The 14,983-nt window shown below is 36.4% G+C and overlaps 1 protein-coding gene across 1 annotated transcript in view; it reads right to left on the reverse strand.

Annotated features, from left to right (window-relative positions):
* Positions 1–443: 443 nt before the first annotated feature.
* Positions 444–14,983, reverse strand: part of BRDT (bromodomain testis associated) — a gene marked incomplete at its 3' end in the record, with an annotated part of 48,347 nt that continues 33,807 nt past the window's right edge. The window contains exons 15-17 of the mRNA XM_081224879.1: positions 9,174–9,379; positions 8,481–8,655; positions 444–512 (exon numbers count right to left, since the gene is read on the reverse strand). Of these exons, the coding sequence (XP_081081005.1) occupies positions 444–512; positions 8,481–8,655; positions 9,174–9,379 (450 nt within the window). The remainder of the gene's footprint in view (positions 513–8,480; positions 8,656–9,173; positions 9,380–14,983) is intronic.

Genomic DNA, 14,983 nt, shown 5'->3' on the forward strand with positions numbered 1-14,983 from the left:
GGCCCATCACTCCATAAAATAAGGTTTGAACTCCATTAAATGACAACTCCATCTAAAAAGCAAAATTAGAAACTCAACAAGAACTATATTTTTGATACCCTTGTATAGTCTTCATTTTTTAAACAGGAAGACACCATCTCTTTTGGATTTTCATTGCTTAGACAGGGCCTATAACATATAGTAGACTATTTGTAAAATGAATAACATTTGGGAATTTATTCAATTTTTAGGGATCCAGAACTGTAAAATTTCCTGTAAATTATGTCATTAAAAAATGAACATATAGCTATTAAAAAACGTTAAATGAAAATTGTTTAATCTTAGGGCAGTCAAAATACAGTATAAGATTGGTATCTTGGTGTCTGAAGGCAATCATTTTACCATTTGCATTTTAATCTTTTGTATTATTCATTTAAGTTGATGGTTAATTTAAAAACCTAGTTTTAATCAAAGTCATTTTCAAACATTGTCATAATGTCACTTTGAAGAGCCATATCAATGGTACCAGCCATCTGTAGAAAAGAAGAGAAAACGTAAATGTTACTTAAAAAGTTTATACCTTCATTATGTTACATCTATATGAAAAAATGATAATGCAACATTTGGAACATACAAAATGAATGCAATTTATTTAACATAATGAGTTTGTACATAACTCTTAATATCTGTTCAAATACTATCTGATTTTTGTTAAAATACTGTTCATGTAATAAATAAAAATAAGTTTAAAACTTACAAGAACACAAAGAACAAGTTTAACCTATCTCTCCAAGTAAGAAAGTTCTCAGTGTTAATATATAAACATGAACTGAGATTACATGGTTTCATGTATCTCTCCAGCTAACACAGTGCTGGACACATAAAATTATTTTCTGAATGAACTAGTATCTTACCTATGTGAGAGAACTATACTATGTTTAAAGCCAAGAGCTTTCCATGATTTTGCCAATTACTGTGTAACCTAAGGCAAATGATCTAACCAAGTTTATTTTATATACAGATATTTATGAAGAGCAACCAGATTGCATGTATAACACTCAGTACAATGTTGTTTATTAAATGCTAAAAAGCTAAATAAAATAAGCTAAAGTATAGGAAAAGCTAATTAAGACAAAAGAAACAAATGTTTCTTACTGTACTCTGAAGCCTTCTCTAAAAGTCCTTGTGATACAAGTTAGATAGTATTTGCCACATCTGAAATGACACCAACTAGGAAAGTTCAAAAAATGTTTTGTTTTGTTTTGTTTTGTTTTAAATCAATGAAGAGTAGCAGCCCAGAGTAGTAGGTAAAAGCACCAGTTTGCAACCAGTTGGTTGACTTCCTGGATGGGAATCAGTGTTCTCTGGCTATATGGAAGAAGACTTGGAATTATGACTTAGCTACCAAAAAGATATTAAGAAGCTATGTGTGACTCTTAAAAACTATGAAAATTTCTTTAAACATGCCTTAGAGACAAAAGGGTAAATTCTTAGATCTTAGCCCAGGTGATTTTCCGAATGCCAGCTCTTAGGATACCAAAGATCTAGCCCAAATAGTTCCTTAAAAGCTCTATTTTGGGCTTCCCTGGTGGCGCAGTGGTTGAGAGTCTGCCTGCTGATGCAGGGGACGCGGTTCGTGCCCCGGACCGGGAGGATCCCACATGCCGCAGAGCGGCTGGGCCCGTGAGCCATGGCTGCTGAGCCTGCGCGTCTGGAGCCTGTGCTCTGCAACAGGAGATGCCACAACAGTGAGAGGCCCGTGTACCGCAAAAAAAAAAAAAAAAAGTTCTATTTAACCCTCCAATGAGAGTTGGATACACTGTCCTAGTTTAAATATCACGGATACTCCTAGAAGTATCCAGACATACTGCAAAATTCCAAAAATATGTAATGAAACTTGTTTTGTTAAAAGTACTTTGGGAAATTTGGAGTCAAGATGGCAGAGTAGGAGGACATGGAGTTCATGTCTCCCCACAACTAGGGCACCTACCAGACACTGGTGGGGGACCTTGACACCCAAGGGCCTGAGTGACCGGGTAGGACGTGGTGGGGAGCGAGTGGGGAGGAGTGGAGGCTGGATGGGATTGGCGCTCCTGAAGGGTGGCTGGGAGAGGGGAGGGGTTCCCACGCCTGGAGGGGCCCTCAGGAGTTTGGAGGATCAGACTGTACTACAAAGCTACAGTAATCAAGATAATATGGTACTGGCACAAAAACAGAAATATAGATCAATGGTACAGGATAGAGAGCAGAGATAAACCCATGTTCATATGGTCACTGAATTTATGACAAAGCAGGCAAGAACATACAATGGAGAAAAGACAGCCTCTTCAATAAGTGGTGCTGGGAAAAGTGGACAGCTACATGTAAAAGAATGAAATTAGAAAACTCCCTAACACCATACACAAAAATAAACTCCAAATGGATTAAAGACCTAAATGTAAGACCAGACACTATAAAACTCTTAGAGGAAAACACAGGAAGAACACTCTTTGACATAAACCACAGCAAGATCTTTTTTGACCAACTTCCTAGAGTAATGAAAATAAAAAAACAAAAATAAACAAATGGGACCTAATTAAACTTAAAAGCTTTTTCACAGCAAAGGAAACCATAAACAAGATGAAAAGACAACACTCAGAATGGGAGAAAATATTTGCAAATGAAACAACAGACAAAGGATTAATCTCCAAAATACAGAAACAGCTCATGGAGCTCAATATCAAAAAAACAAACAACCCAATCAAAAAATGGGCAGAAGACCTAAATAGATAACTCTCCAAGGAGGATATACAGATGGCCAAGGGGCACATGAAAGGATGCTCAACATCACTAATTATTAGAGAAATGCAAATCAAAACTACAATGAGGTATCACCTCACACCAGTCAGAATGGCCATCATCAAAAGATCTACAAACAATAAATGCTGCAGAGGGTGTGGAGAAAAGGGAACCCTCTTGCACTGTTGGTGGGAAAGTAAATTGATACAGTCACTGTGGAGAACAGTATGGAGGTTCCTTAAAACACCAAAAATAGAACTACCATATGACACATCAATCCCACTACTGGGCATATACCCTGAGAAAACCATAATTCAAAAGGTTTTGACACATGTACCCCAATGTGCATTGCAGCACTATTTACAATAGCCAGGACATGGAAGCAACCTAAATGTCCAAAAACAGATTAATGGATAAAGAAGATGTGGTGTATATATATACAATGGAGTATTGCTCAGCTGTAAAAAAGAATGAAATTGGATCATTTGTAGAGATGTGGACGGACCTAGAGACTGTCATACAGAGTGAAGTAAGCCAGAAAGAGAAAAACAGATATTGTATATTAATGCATATATGTGGAATCTAGAAAAATGGTACAGATGAACCTATTTGAGGACAGGAATAGAGACGCAGACACAGAGACTGGATTTGTGGACGTGGGGCGGGGGGCGGGGAGGGGGCACTAACTGGGAGATTAGGATTGACATATATACACTACCATGTGTAAAATAGATAGCTAGTGGGAACCTGCTATAAAGCACAGGAAGCTCAGCTCGGTGCTCTGTGACTTCCTAGATGGGTGGGATGGGGGGGTGGGATGGGAGAGAGGTCCAAGAGGGAGGGGATATAAGTATACATATAGCTGATTCACTTCATTGTACAGCAGAAACTAACAACACTGTAAAGCAATTGTACTCCAATAAAAAAATTTTTTTAAATAAAAAGTAAAAGTACTTTGGGAGCTCCCTGGTGGTCACTGGTTAAGACTCTATGCTCCCAATGCAGGGGGCCCAGGTTCGATCCCTGGTCAGGGAACTAAGATCCCACCTACTGCAACTAAGACTGCGAGCTGCAACTACTGAGCCCGCGTGCTGCAACAAAGAGCCCATGTGCCGCAACGAAGACCCAGCACAGCCAAAAATGCATAAATGAATTAATTTAAAAAATAAACTAACTTTAAAAAAATGAATAAATAAAAGTACTTTATTTTAGATTCTCTTCCATCTTGACTAAATCTGAACTAGTGGAATACTTATTGATATCGAACTGGTTACTGCCTATACCAATTAACCTTATATACCACGATTTAAATACTAAGGCTCTCTGCAGCTGACACCATAACCTGGATATTCCTTTTTTCAGTGGTCCTAATATACACCTCAGCCATTCAAATTTAAGATCAAAAACTGGGTCAAAGGAACTGGCATAAGCTCTGGTAGGGAGCTTATGCTAGATGTCAAATTTTTGCAGCTGTTTACAATACGGATCTGTCAAGTAGCAGCAGCATAAGAGTTTGGGTTGTCAAGAATGATAGTAGGTAGCTCCAAAGTCAGGTTTTCAAATGTCAAGCTGCTAGAGGTGGCATTTTTAGTCACATTTCAGTGGGTTCCAGAAAAATGCTTGGGGTTTAGAAATTATATCAGGTTACCTAGTTGGGTTGGTAGGTGGCAGGGAGGTTGCTGAGATATCACTTGTGGGTGACTGAAGTCAGGCCCTTGTGAGTACCAAAAGGAAAAATTCCTAGGTCACTAGAGAAATACTTCTATTAAAATACTAATTAAACTTTAATAAAGAACTCCTAAAAAACAAACAAAAAAATAAAACAATATAAAAAATTGCTGTTTAAATTAATTAAAATTAAATAAAATGAAAAATTTAGTTCCTTAGTTGCATTAGCCACATTTCAAGTGCTCAATGCCATATGTGACTAGCAGCTATTATATTTGATTGTATAAAGCACATTCCTATAATTGTAGAAAGCTCTATAAGACCATGTTGGTCTAAAGTAAATTCCACCATATGTTACAACACTGCTAAATGCAATTTGTTTCTGCCTTCATACTATAGATAAGAGGCTGACAAAACTTTTGTATATTATTTCCTAGGAAATTTACTTGTATCATAATCAATACCACAGCCAAAGCCAGTGGATTTTTTCTTCTGGAACTAATGTTCTGTATGTCCTGTGAATTCACATGAGTTTTCCAGGATTACAAAAATATCCAGCACCCAATAAGGTAAAGTTTACATCTGGCATCAATGGTTACCAGGTAAGCAAAGAAGCAGAAAAACACTATCTGTAAAGGAGATCAATCAATCAATCGAAACCAACCTGGAAGTGACATAAATGTCAGAATTAGCAGAGAACCCATTAAACAGTTATGATAACTGTATTCCATTTGTTCAAAAGTTTAATAGAGATACTAAAAACATTAAAAAGACCCAAATCAACTTCTAGATATGACAACTATAATGTCTGAGATGGGACGACTTCAAGTGGCCTAATACAAAAGTAACTGGAGTCACTAAAAGGAGAAAAGGGAGGGGCTTCCCTGGTGGTGCAGTGGTTGCGAATCTGCCTGCCAATGCAGGGGACACAGGTTCGAGCCCTGGTCTGGGAAGATCCCACATGCCGCGGAGCAACTGGGCCCGTGAGCCACAGTTACTGAGCCTGCACGTCTGGAGCCTGTGCTCCGCAATAAGAGAGGCTGCGACAGTGAGATGCCCGCGCACCGCGATGAAGAGTGGCCCCCGCTTGCCACAACTAGAGAAAGCCCTCGCACAGAAATGAAGACCCAACACAGCCATAAATACATAAAAAGAAAAAAAGGAGAAAAGGGGGAAACAGAAAAAATATGAAGAAATAATGCCCCAAATTTTTCCAAGCTTGATCAAAACTATAAACACATCACTCCAATAAGTTCAACAAAGCACAAGAAACATGAAGAAAACAATTAATGAAAACCCAGTGATTAACTTGGAAGCAACCAAGATGTCTGTCAATGGATAAACTGTGGTACATTTATACAATGGGATATTACTCAGCACTAAAAAGATATGAGCTAGCAACCTACAAAGACATAGAGGAAACTTAAATGTACATAACTAAGTTAAAGAAGCCAATCTGAAAAAGGTATATATACTGTATGATTCCAACTATACAACATTCTGGAAGTGGCTAAACTATGGTAGTAAAAAGATCAGTGGTTGGCAGGGGTTCAGGAGGGAGGGGTGAACAGGAGGAGCACAGCAGACTTTCAGGAAAGGGAGAGTATTCTGATGGTACCATAATCGTTGGTGTATGTCATTATACATTTGTCAAAACCCATAAGAAGCACAACACAAAGAGTGAACCCTGATGTAAACTATGGACTTTCCTTGATAAAATAAGATTGATAATGGTGTGGCAATGTTGGTTCACAGATTGTGTAACAAATGTACTGCACTAATGTGGGATGTTAATGGTGGGGGAGGTTGTGAATTGGTGGGGGAAAGGGGAGGATATGTGGGAACTCTTTATACTTTCAATTTTGCTGTGAATCTAAAACACTTTAAAAATAAAGTCTATTAATGAAAAACAAAGGCCAAATAAAGATATTTTCATGTACACAACAGCTGAAAGATTTCATCACCAGCTGACCCACACCACAAGAAATGTTAGAAGGAAGTCCTTTTAGGGAAAAGGAAAAGCATACCATTTGGAAATCTGGATCTAGACAAATCAATAAAGAGCACTAGAAATGGTAACTACGTAGGTAAATACAAGGTTTTTTTTTTTTTTAATGTCATTTAAAACTTTTAGAGACAATTTGACTGCTTAAACAATGGCCTAATGGCTAGGAGGGGGCAAATGGAAGTACACTATTGCAAGGCTATTACACTAAATGTGAAGTGGTGTGATATAACTTAAGAGAAGACTGTGACAAGCTAAAGTATATATTGTAAACGCTAAAGCAACCACTAAAGTAACAAACAAAGAGTTACTGATAATAAGCCAATAAAGGAAATAAAATGGAATCATAAAAAATACTATTAATCTAAAAGAATGCAGGGAAAAAAATAACAAGAACAGAGGACACACATCAAAAAATAGCAAGATGATGGACTCAAATGTAACCATATCAATAATCATATTGAATGTAATTGGTTAAACACTCCTATAAAAAACAGAGATTGGATTTTTTTTTTACATCAAGACTACACTATATATTGCCTGCAAGAAAATCAATTTAAATATAAAGCACAGATAAGTTAAAAGTGAAAGGATGGAAAAAATTTTTTCGCCATGCCAACACTAGTCATAAAAAAGGAGAAGTGGTTATATTTCACAGGAAATAATATTACCAGGAGTAAAAAAGATCATTTTGTAATGAAAAGGGGGCCAGGGCTTCCCTGGTGGCGCAGTGGTTGAGAGTCCGCCTGCCGATGCAGGGGACATGGGTTCGTGCCCTGGTCTGGGAAGATGCCACATGCCACGGAGCAGCTAGGCCCGTGAGCCATGGCCGCTGAGCCTGCGCGTCCGGAGCCTGTGCTCCGCAACGGGAGAGGGCACAACAGTGAGAGGCCCACATACCGCAAAAAAAAAAACAAAAAGAAAAGGGGGTCAATTAATCATGAGGACATAACAATTCTAAATGTCTATGCACCTAACCACAGCTTCAAAATAACATGAAATAAAACTGATAGAATTACAAGGGTAAAAAGACAAACCTATAATTATACCATCGTAGGTGCCAATGCCCTTTCTCAGTATTTGATAGTGCAAACAGGCAGAAAATCAGCAAGAATTTAGTAGACTTGAAAACCATTACCAATCAACTTGCCCTGTTTAATAAATACTCTACCCAGTAGCAGCAGAATACACATTCTTCTCAAGTGTACACAGAGTATTTACCAAGGTAGATCATAATCTGGGCCATAAAACAAGTCTTAGTGAATTCAGAAGAATTCAAGACATTGTATGTTCTCTGACCACAATGGAGTTCAATTAGAAATCACTAATTTTCTATTATTTTCACTAGCCATAAAATTTCCAAGTACTTGGAAACTAAATAACACACTTGTAAATAGTCCACAGATAAAAGAATAATCCACCTCAATAAAAAAGAAGGAATTAATTCTACTTTTTAAAACATCAGTTTTTAAATATTAAGGACTCCTTAAACACAAGTCTTTTTTTTTTTTGGTTTCCAGTTTTGTTAAGATATAATTGACATACAACTTCTTCATCTAGTGTTCAACTAAATAAACACTGATTAGGGACAGATGGCATATCTTTTAGCCACAATTCATAGGCAGTTTATGGATTTTTTCAAGAGTAATAACAGTAAGTAATTTTACCTCTGTGCCAGGCATTTTCAGATGTGCTTAATACACGTAAATTCATTTCACCTTTTACCTTTATTATCCATACTCTACAAATGGAAACTGAGGCACAGGGAGGTTAAATAAATAGCCCACGCTCCAACATCTAGTTAATGGAAGAACCAGGATTTGAACTCAAAGTCTAGTAGCCTCCAGGATTGAGACTCTATTATTACACTATGCTTGTGTCTTTTGACTATGAAATTTTAATTTTACTCTCTGATTTTAGAACCTGATCCTCACCAAAGAGGTAACTGTCACTGAAGAACCACCCAGAATACACCTTTGAACATGTAAAGACACTGCTCTGTTAAATCTTTCCTTTGTTCGTTAGATTTAGTAAACTAAAATTCACTTACTACTTCTCTTCTCCTCCGCTCTTGCTCTTTCTCCCTTGCTAAATTACGGTCTTTGAGAAGCCAGAGGTTGCCTCCATCTTGAGCTTCCAGTGACTGCTGATGTTCTTTCTGCTCTTCTCCAAGACACTTGTTTTGCATTTTATTTGGAGAAGATTCTAGAGTGAAGCCATGGTCCCTTGAAGAAACAGTGAAGTTCAAAGTAGGTTTCAAGCTCCTTAAAAGTTTTTATTATGAAGATACGTTGTTAAATGACAAATATAAAGCAATGTTCTAGATACCCTTTTTTGTATGTCATGACATTATTTTTAGTATTTTTGATGTCAAATTTTACATTGGGCAATCTATGTTAATGAAGAGAAGGTTTTAGAAAACTATGTCCAAGGTTTACCATCATCTTCTTACACATAGAATGGAAATATTAAGACATTTCTGGAAAATAATGATGTCTTTATAATTTAGCAATATTGGTATCTTTAATAGCTTTTTCAATCACTTGATTATTTGTATCCCCTTCAAAATAGATACTATTACTTACTGATTTTTTTAAAAATCAATAAAAATTTACTTTTTCTATATATAATTTGCTTTGTGGTCTACTAAATAGCTGAATTATAGCCACTTACAAAAAAGAAATTTATTTTAAATACATATCTGTATCTCTCAAAGCCTCCATTAATCTAGTGAATTACAGACCTTTGATTTTCTTGAAATAGTTTTGGTTCCTTTGTATTCTGTTCCAGATGTTTCTGTATTAGTTCCTGTGTTCGAGCTCTCACTTCCTTTTCTATCGCTGCTTTTCTAAATTGGTTGAAGAGCTCATCTGATGATTTCACTACCCCTGATGTTTTGACTGGTTTGCCTAAACTTTTCCAAGAATCTGCATTCTTGATCTTTATATCCTAAAACAAATATTTGATTCAGTATATGTCTACAGATGTCAACTAAATTTTGGAAGAAAAGCAATATTTTTTGATATGGTAATAGATTAAAAATAAAGATTCTGAAGGCTTCAGGTAACTTTGTAAACTTAAGTTAAAGGTTACTAAAGTAGAAAAAATAGGATAACAGATTAACTAAATTCAACTATTCATCTAAGACCAAATTGAAATAGCATGCTTGACAATTATTTCAATTTAATATGAAACATATATGTTAAGGGTATGACAATCTGTTAAGAATATAAAAATCCCCTGGTCACTGTAATCAAGATATTTATGAACAACAAGGTCCTACTGTATAGCAAAGAGAACTATATTCAATATCCTATGATAAACCATAATGGAAAAGAATTTTAAAAAGTGTATATATATATATATATATGTATATGTATATGTATATATATATATATATATATATAACCAAATCACTTTGCTGTGCAGAATAATTAACATTGTAAATCAACTACACCTCAATAAAAAAAATTAAGTTACAAAACTTAAAAAAAAAAGACATTTATGATCTTATGAGAAAAATAAAGCAAATATACAAGTGATTAATCAGAGGGAAAGTAAGATGATGCCAGAAGAACAGCACAGTGTTTGTTGAGAACCCTCTGACATAGCTATGTTTTCCTTTCTTCGGTATGAAGAAAAAAATTAACTGACTGTGATCACTGTTCTTAACTGTGATATGCCAAGGTCTAGATCAGTGCTGCCCAATAGAAATATATATAGTTTAAAATCTTCCAGTACCACAATTGTTTTTAAACTAAAACTTTTAATAATATATTTTATTTCACCAAATATACCCAAAGCATTATTATTTCAACATGCAGTCAATATAAAAGACTGAAGATAATTTTATTTATTTACTTATTTACTTACTTACTTATGTATGGCTGTGCTGTGCGGCTTGTGGGATCTTAGTTCCCTGCCCAGGGATTGAACCCAGGCCCTTGACAGTGAAAGCGTGGAGTCCTAACCACTGGACCACCAAGGAATTCCCTATATTTTTGTAATGTCTTCTAAATTGGTGTTTTACATTTATAGCACATCTCAATTCAAATGCTTAACTTTGATTAGAAATCATTGATCTGTAATTAGACTTCATAAAACTTACAGTTGAAAAAGTAGATATGCATAATCAAACTGTTCCAAACATCCTTATGCTCTCCAATAACTGAACTGAGTATAAGTTTTTAAATTTAAGTTAATTGTAAGTTCTAAAACTGAGTTTCTCAGTTGCACTAGACATTTCAAGGGCTCAATAACTATATGTGGCTAGTGGCTACCATACTGGACACTGGATATTACATGTCTAGATGGCCCTTCTAATAGTTGTTATATTCTCCAGGATAGTTAATGTTATACCACAAAGCAAGTCTTATAAATTTAAGAAGACTGAAATCATATCAAGTATCTTTCCTGACCACAATGATATGAAACTAGAAATCAATTACAAGAAGAAAACTGGTAAGTTCAAAAATATGGAGATTAAACAACATGCTACTGAACAACCAATGCATCAAAGAAGAAATCAAAAGAAGTTAAAAAAAACACCTTGAGACAAATGAAAATGGAAATACAACATACCAAAAGGTATGGGATACAGCAAAAGCAGTCCTAAGAGGGAAGTTCATAGTGATAAATGCCTACATCAAAAAACAAGAACTATCTCACGTAAACCTAATTTACACCTCAAGGAACTAGAAGAAGAACAAATGAAGTCCAGAATTAGAAGAAGGAAGGAAACAATAAAGATCAGAGTAGAAATAAATGAAATAGAGACTATAAAAAGACCACAGAAAAGATCAATGAAAATAAGAACTGGTGTTCTGAAAAGATAAGCAAAACAGACAAACCTTCAGCTAGACTCACCAAAAAAAAAAAAAGAGGACTCAAATCAGTAATATCAGAAATGAAAGAGAAGGGACTTCCCTGGTGGTGCAGTGGTTAAGAATCCGCCTGCCAATGCAGGGGACACGGGTTTGAGCCCTGGTCTGGGAAGATCCCACATGCCATGGAACAACTAAGCCGGTGCACCACAACTACTGAGCCTGTGCTCTAGAGCCCACGAGCTGCAACTACTGAGCCTGCGTGCCACAACTACTGAAGCCTGTGTGCCTAGAGCCCATGCTCCACAACAAGAGAAGCCACCACAATAAGAAGCCCACACACCGCAACGAAGAGTAGCCCCCACTCACCGCAACTAAGAAAGCCTGAGTGCAATGAAGACCCAACTCAGCCAAAATCAATCAATCAATCTAAGAAAAAAAAGCAAAAAAAAAAAAAGAAATGAAAGAGGAGATATTACAACTGATACCACAGAAATATAAAGGATTGTAAGAGACTACTAGGAACAATTACATGGCAACAAACTGGACAACCTAGAAGAAACTGATAAATTACTAAAAACATACAACTTACCCAAAGTGAGTCATGGAGAAATTGAAAATGTGGACAAATCAATTACTAGTAAGGAGACTGAATCAGTAATCAAAAAGTTTCCAAAAAGTCTAGGACCAGATGGCTTCAGTGGTAAATTCTACCAAACATTTAACAAAGAATTAATACCAATCCTTCTCAAACTCTTCCAAAAAATAGAAGAGGAGAGAACATTTCCAAACTTATTTAACTAGGCCAGCATTACCCTGATACCAAAATGAGATAAGGACATCACAAGAAAAGAAAATTACACACTAATATCCTTGATGAACACAGGTGCAAGAATCTCCAACAACATATTAGCAAACCAAATTCAACAATACAGTAAAAGGATGATACACTATGATCAAGTAGGATTTATTCCAGGGATGCAAGGATAGTTTAACACCTGCAAGTCAAACAACATGATACACCACATTAACAAAATGAAGGATAAAAATATGATCTTAATAGATGCAGAAAAAGCATTTGACAGAATTCAGCAGCCATTTATGATAAAAAAAAACTCTCAGCAAAGTAGGTATAGAGGGACTATATCCTATCATATAAAGGCTATATATGACAAGCCCACATCTCATATCATACTCAGTGATGAAAGGCTGAAAGCTCTTCCTCTGAGATCAGGAATAAGACAAGGATGCTCACGCTCACCATTTCTAGTCAACATAGTACTGGAAGTCCCAGCCAGAGCAATCACGCAAGATAAAGAAATAAAAGCACTCAAATCAGAAAGAAGTAAAACTGTCACTATTTGCAGATGACATGATATTATATATAGAAAACCCTAAAGACTCCATCAAAAACATTAGAATATAGAAATTCAGTAAAGTTGTGGGATACAAAATCAATATACAAAAATCCAGTGTGGGGGCTTCCCTGGTGGCACAGTGGTTGAGAGTCCACCTGCCGATGCAGGGGACGTGGGTTCGTGCCCCGGTCCAGGAAGATCCCATATGCCGCGGAGCTGCTGGGCCCGTGAGCCATGGCTGCTGAGCCTGCGCGTCCGGAGCCTGTGCTCCGCAACAGGAGAGGCCACAACAGTAAGAGGCCCACGTACCGCAAAAAAAAAAAAGAAAAGAAAAGAAAAGAAAAAATCCACTGTGTTTCTATACACTAACAAACTATCAGAAAGACAAATTAAGAAAAAAAATCCCATTTACAATTGCATCAAAAAGAATAAAATACCTAGGAATAAACTTAAGCAAGGTGAAAGACCTGTACACTGAAAACTATAACAGTGATGAAAGTAATGGAAGAAGATACAGAGAAATGGAAAGATATTCCACGTTCATGAACTGAAAGAATTACTATTGTTAAAACATCCATATTACCCAAAGCAATCTACAGATTCAATGCAATCTCTATCAGAATTCTAATGACATTTTTCACAGAAATAGAACAAACAATCCTAGAATATGTATGGAACCACAAAAGACCCTAACTAGTCAAAGCAGTTCTGAGAAAGAACAACAAAGCTGGAGGTATCATGCTCTCTGATTTCAAGCTATATTACAAACTTACAGTAATCAAAACAGTACGGTACTGGCATAAAAAGAGACACACAGCACAATGGAAGAGAATAGAGAGCCCAGAAATAAACAAATGCACTTATGGTCAATTAATTTACAATAAAGGAGTGAAGGACTCATTTCATACTTGGGCATGTGTTCTGGTGAGTGAGTAGTCCCTGTGCTGCTGCAGAAGAAGATGGGGAAGGAGGAAATTAAAAGAGCAGTGAAGGAAAATAGTGTGGATAGGCTAGCCTTCATATAATGTGGCTTGGCCTCAGAGTCTTGTGGGAGAGAGCCAGTAGCCTCATTATTATTTCATTGGAAAATTTAACTTTCTGTTACATTTAAAATAAAGGAAAATGACCTACAAAAACAAACAAACAAAAAGGAGTGAAGGATGTAAAATGGGTAATGGACAGTGTCTTTAACAAATGGTATTGGGAAAACTGACCAGCCAATTAAACTAGACTACTATCTCATACCATATGTAAAAATCAACTCAAAATGGATTAAAGACTTGAATATAAGACCTGAAACCATAATTGTAACTCCTAGAAGAAAACATAGGTGGTAAGCTGCTTGACATCCATCTTGGTGATAATTTTTTGGATCTGACACCAAAAGCAAAGGCAACAAAAGCAAAAATGAACAAGCGGAACTACATCAAACTAAAAAACCTTCTGCTTAGCAAAGGCAACCAAAAACAAAATGAAAAGGCAACCTACTGAATGGCAGGAAATATTTGAAAATCATATGTCTGATAAGAGATATATATAAAGAACTTAGAAAACTCAACAGCAGGAAAACAAACAAGCTAAAAAAAATGGGCAGAGGACCTGAATAGGCATTTTTCCAAAGAGAACAAACAGATGGGCAACAGGTCCATGAAAAGGTACTCAGCATCACTAATCATAAGGGAATATTAATCACAAGGGAAGTGCAAATCAAAACCACAATGAGATATCACCCTCACACCTATAAGAATGGCAATTATCAACTGTTGGCAAGGACATGGAGAAAAGGAAATCCTTGTACAGTGTTGGTGGGGATTTAAATTGGTATGGCCATTATGGAAAACAGCATAGAGATACCCGAAAAAAAAAAAAAGTAGAACTACCATATTATGCAGCAATCCTACTTCTGAGTATATAGCCAAAGGAAATGAAATCAGGATCTTGAAGAATATCTGCACTCCCACGTTCATTGCAGCATTATTCATAATAGCCAAGATTTGGAAGTAACACCACGTGTCCATCAATGGATAAACAGAAGAAGAAAATGTGGCATATATACATGATGGAATATTATTCAGCCACAAAAAAACCAAGGAAATTGTGGATGGAACTTGAGGGCATTTATTATGCTAAGTGAAATAAGTAGACAGAGAAAGACAAATACCATATGATCTCACTTATATGTGGAATCTAAAAAACCCCCAAGAAACACCACTCCCCCAAAAGACCCCCAAATTTATAGATACAGAGAACAAAGTGGTGGCTGCCAGAGGAGGGGGAGTGGGGAGTGGGCATAATGAGTGAAGAAGGTCAAAAGGTACAACCTTCTAGCTGTAAAATAAGTAAGTCCTGGGGATGCAATGTACAGCATGGTG

This window comes from Mesoplodon bidens, assembly GCF_964165515.1.
Source record: "Mesoplodon bidens genome assembly, chromosome: 2".
In the NCBI taxonomy this organism is placed as follows: Eukaryota; Metazoa; Chordata; class Mammalia; order Artiodactyla; family Ziphiidae; genus Mesoplodon; species Mesoplodon bidens.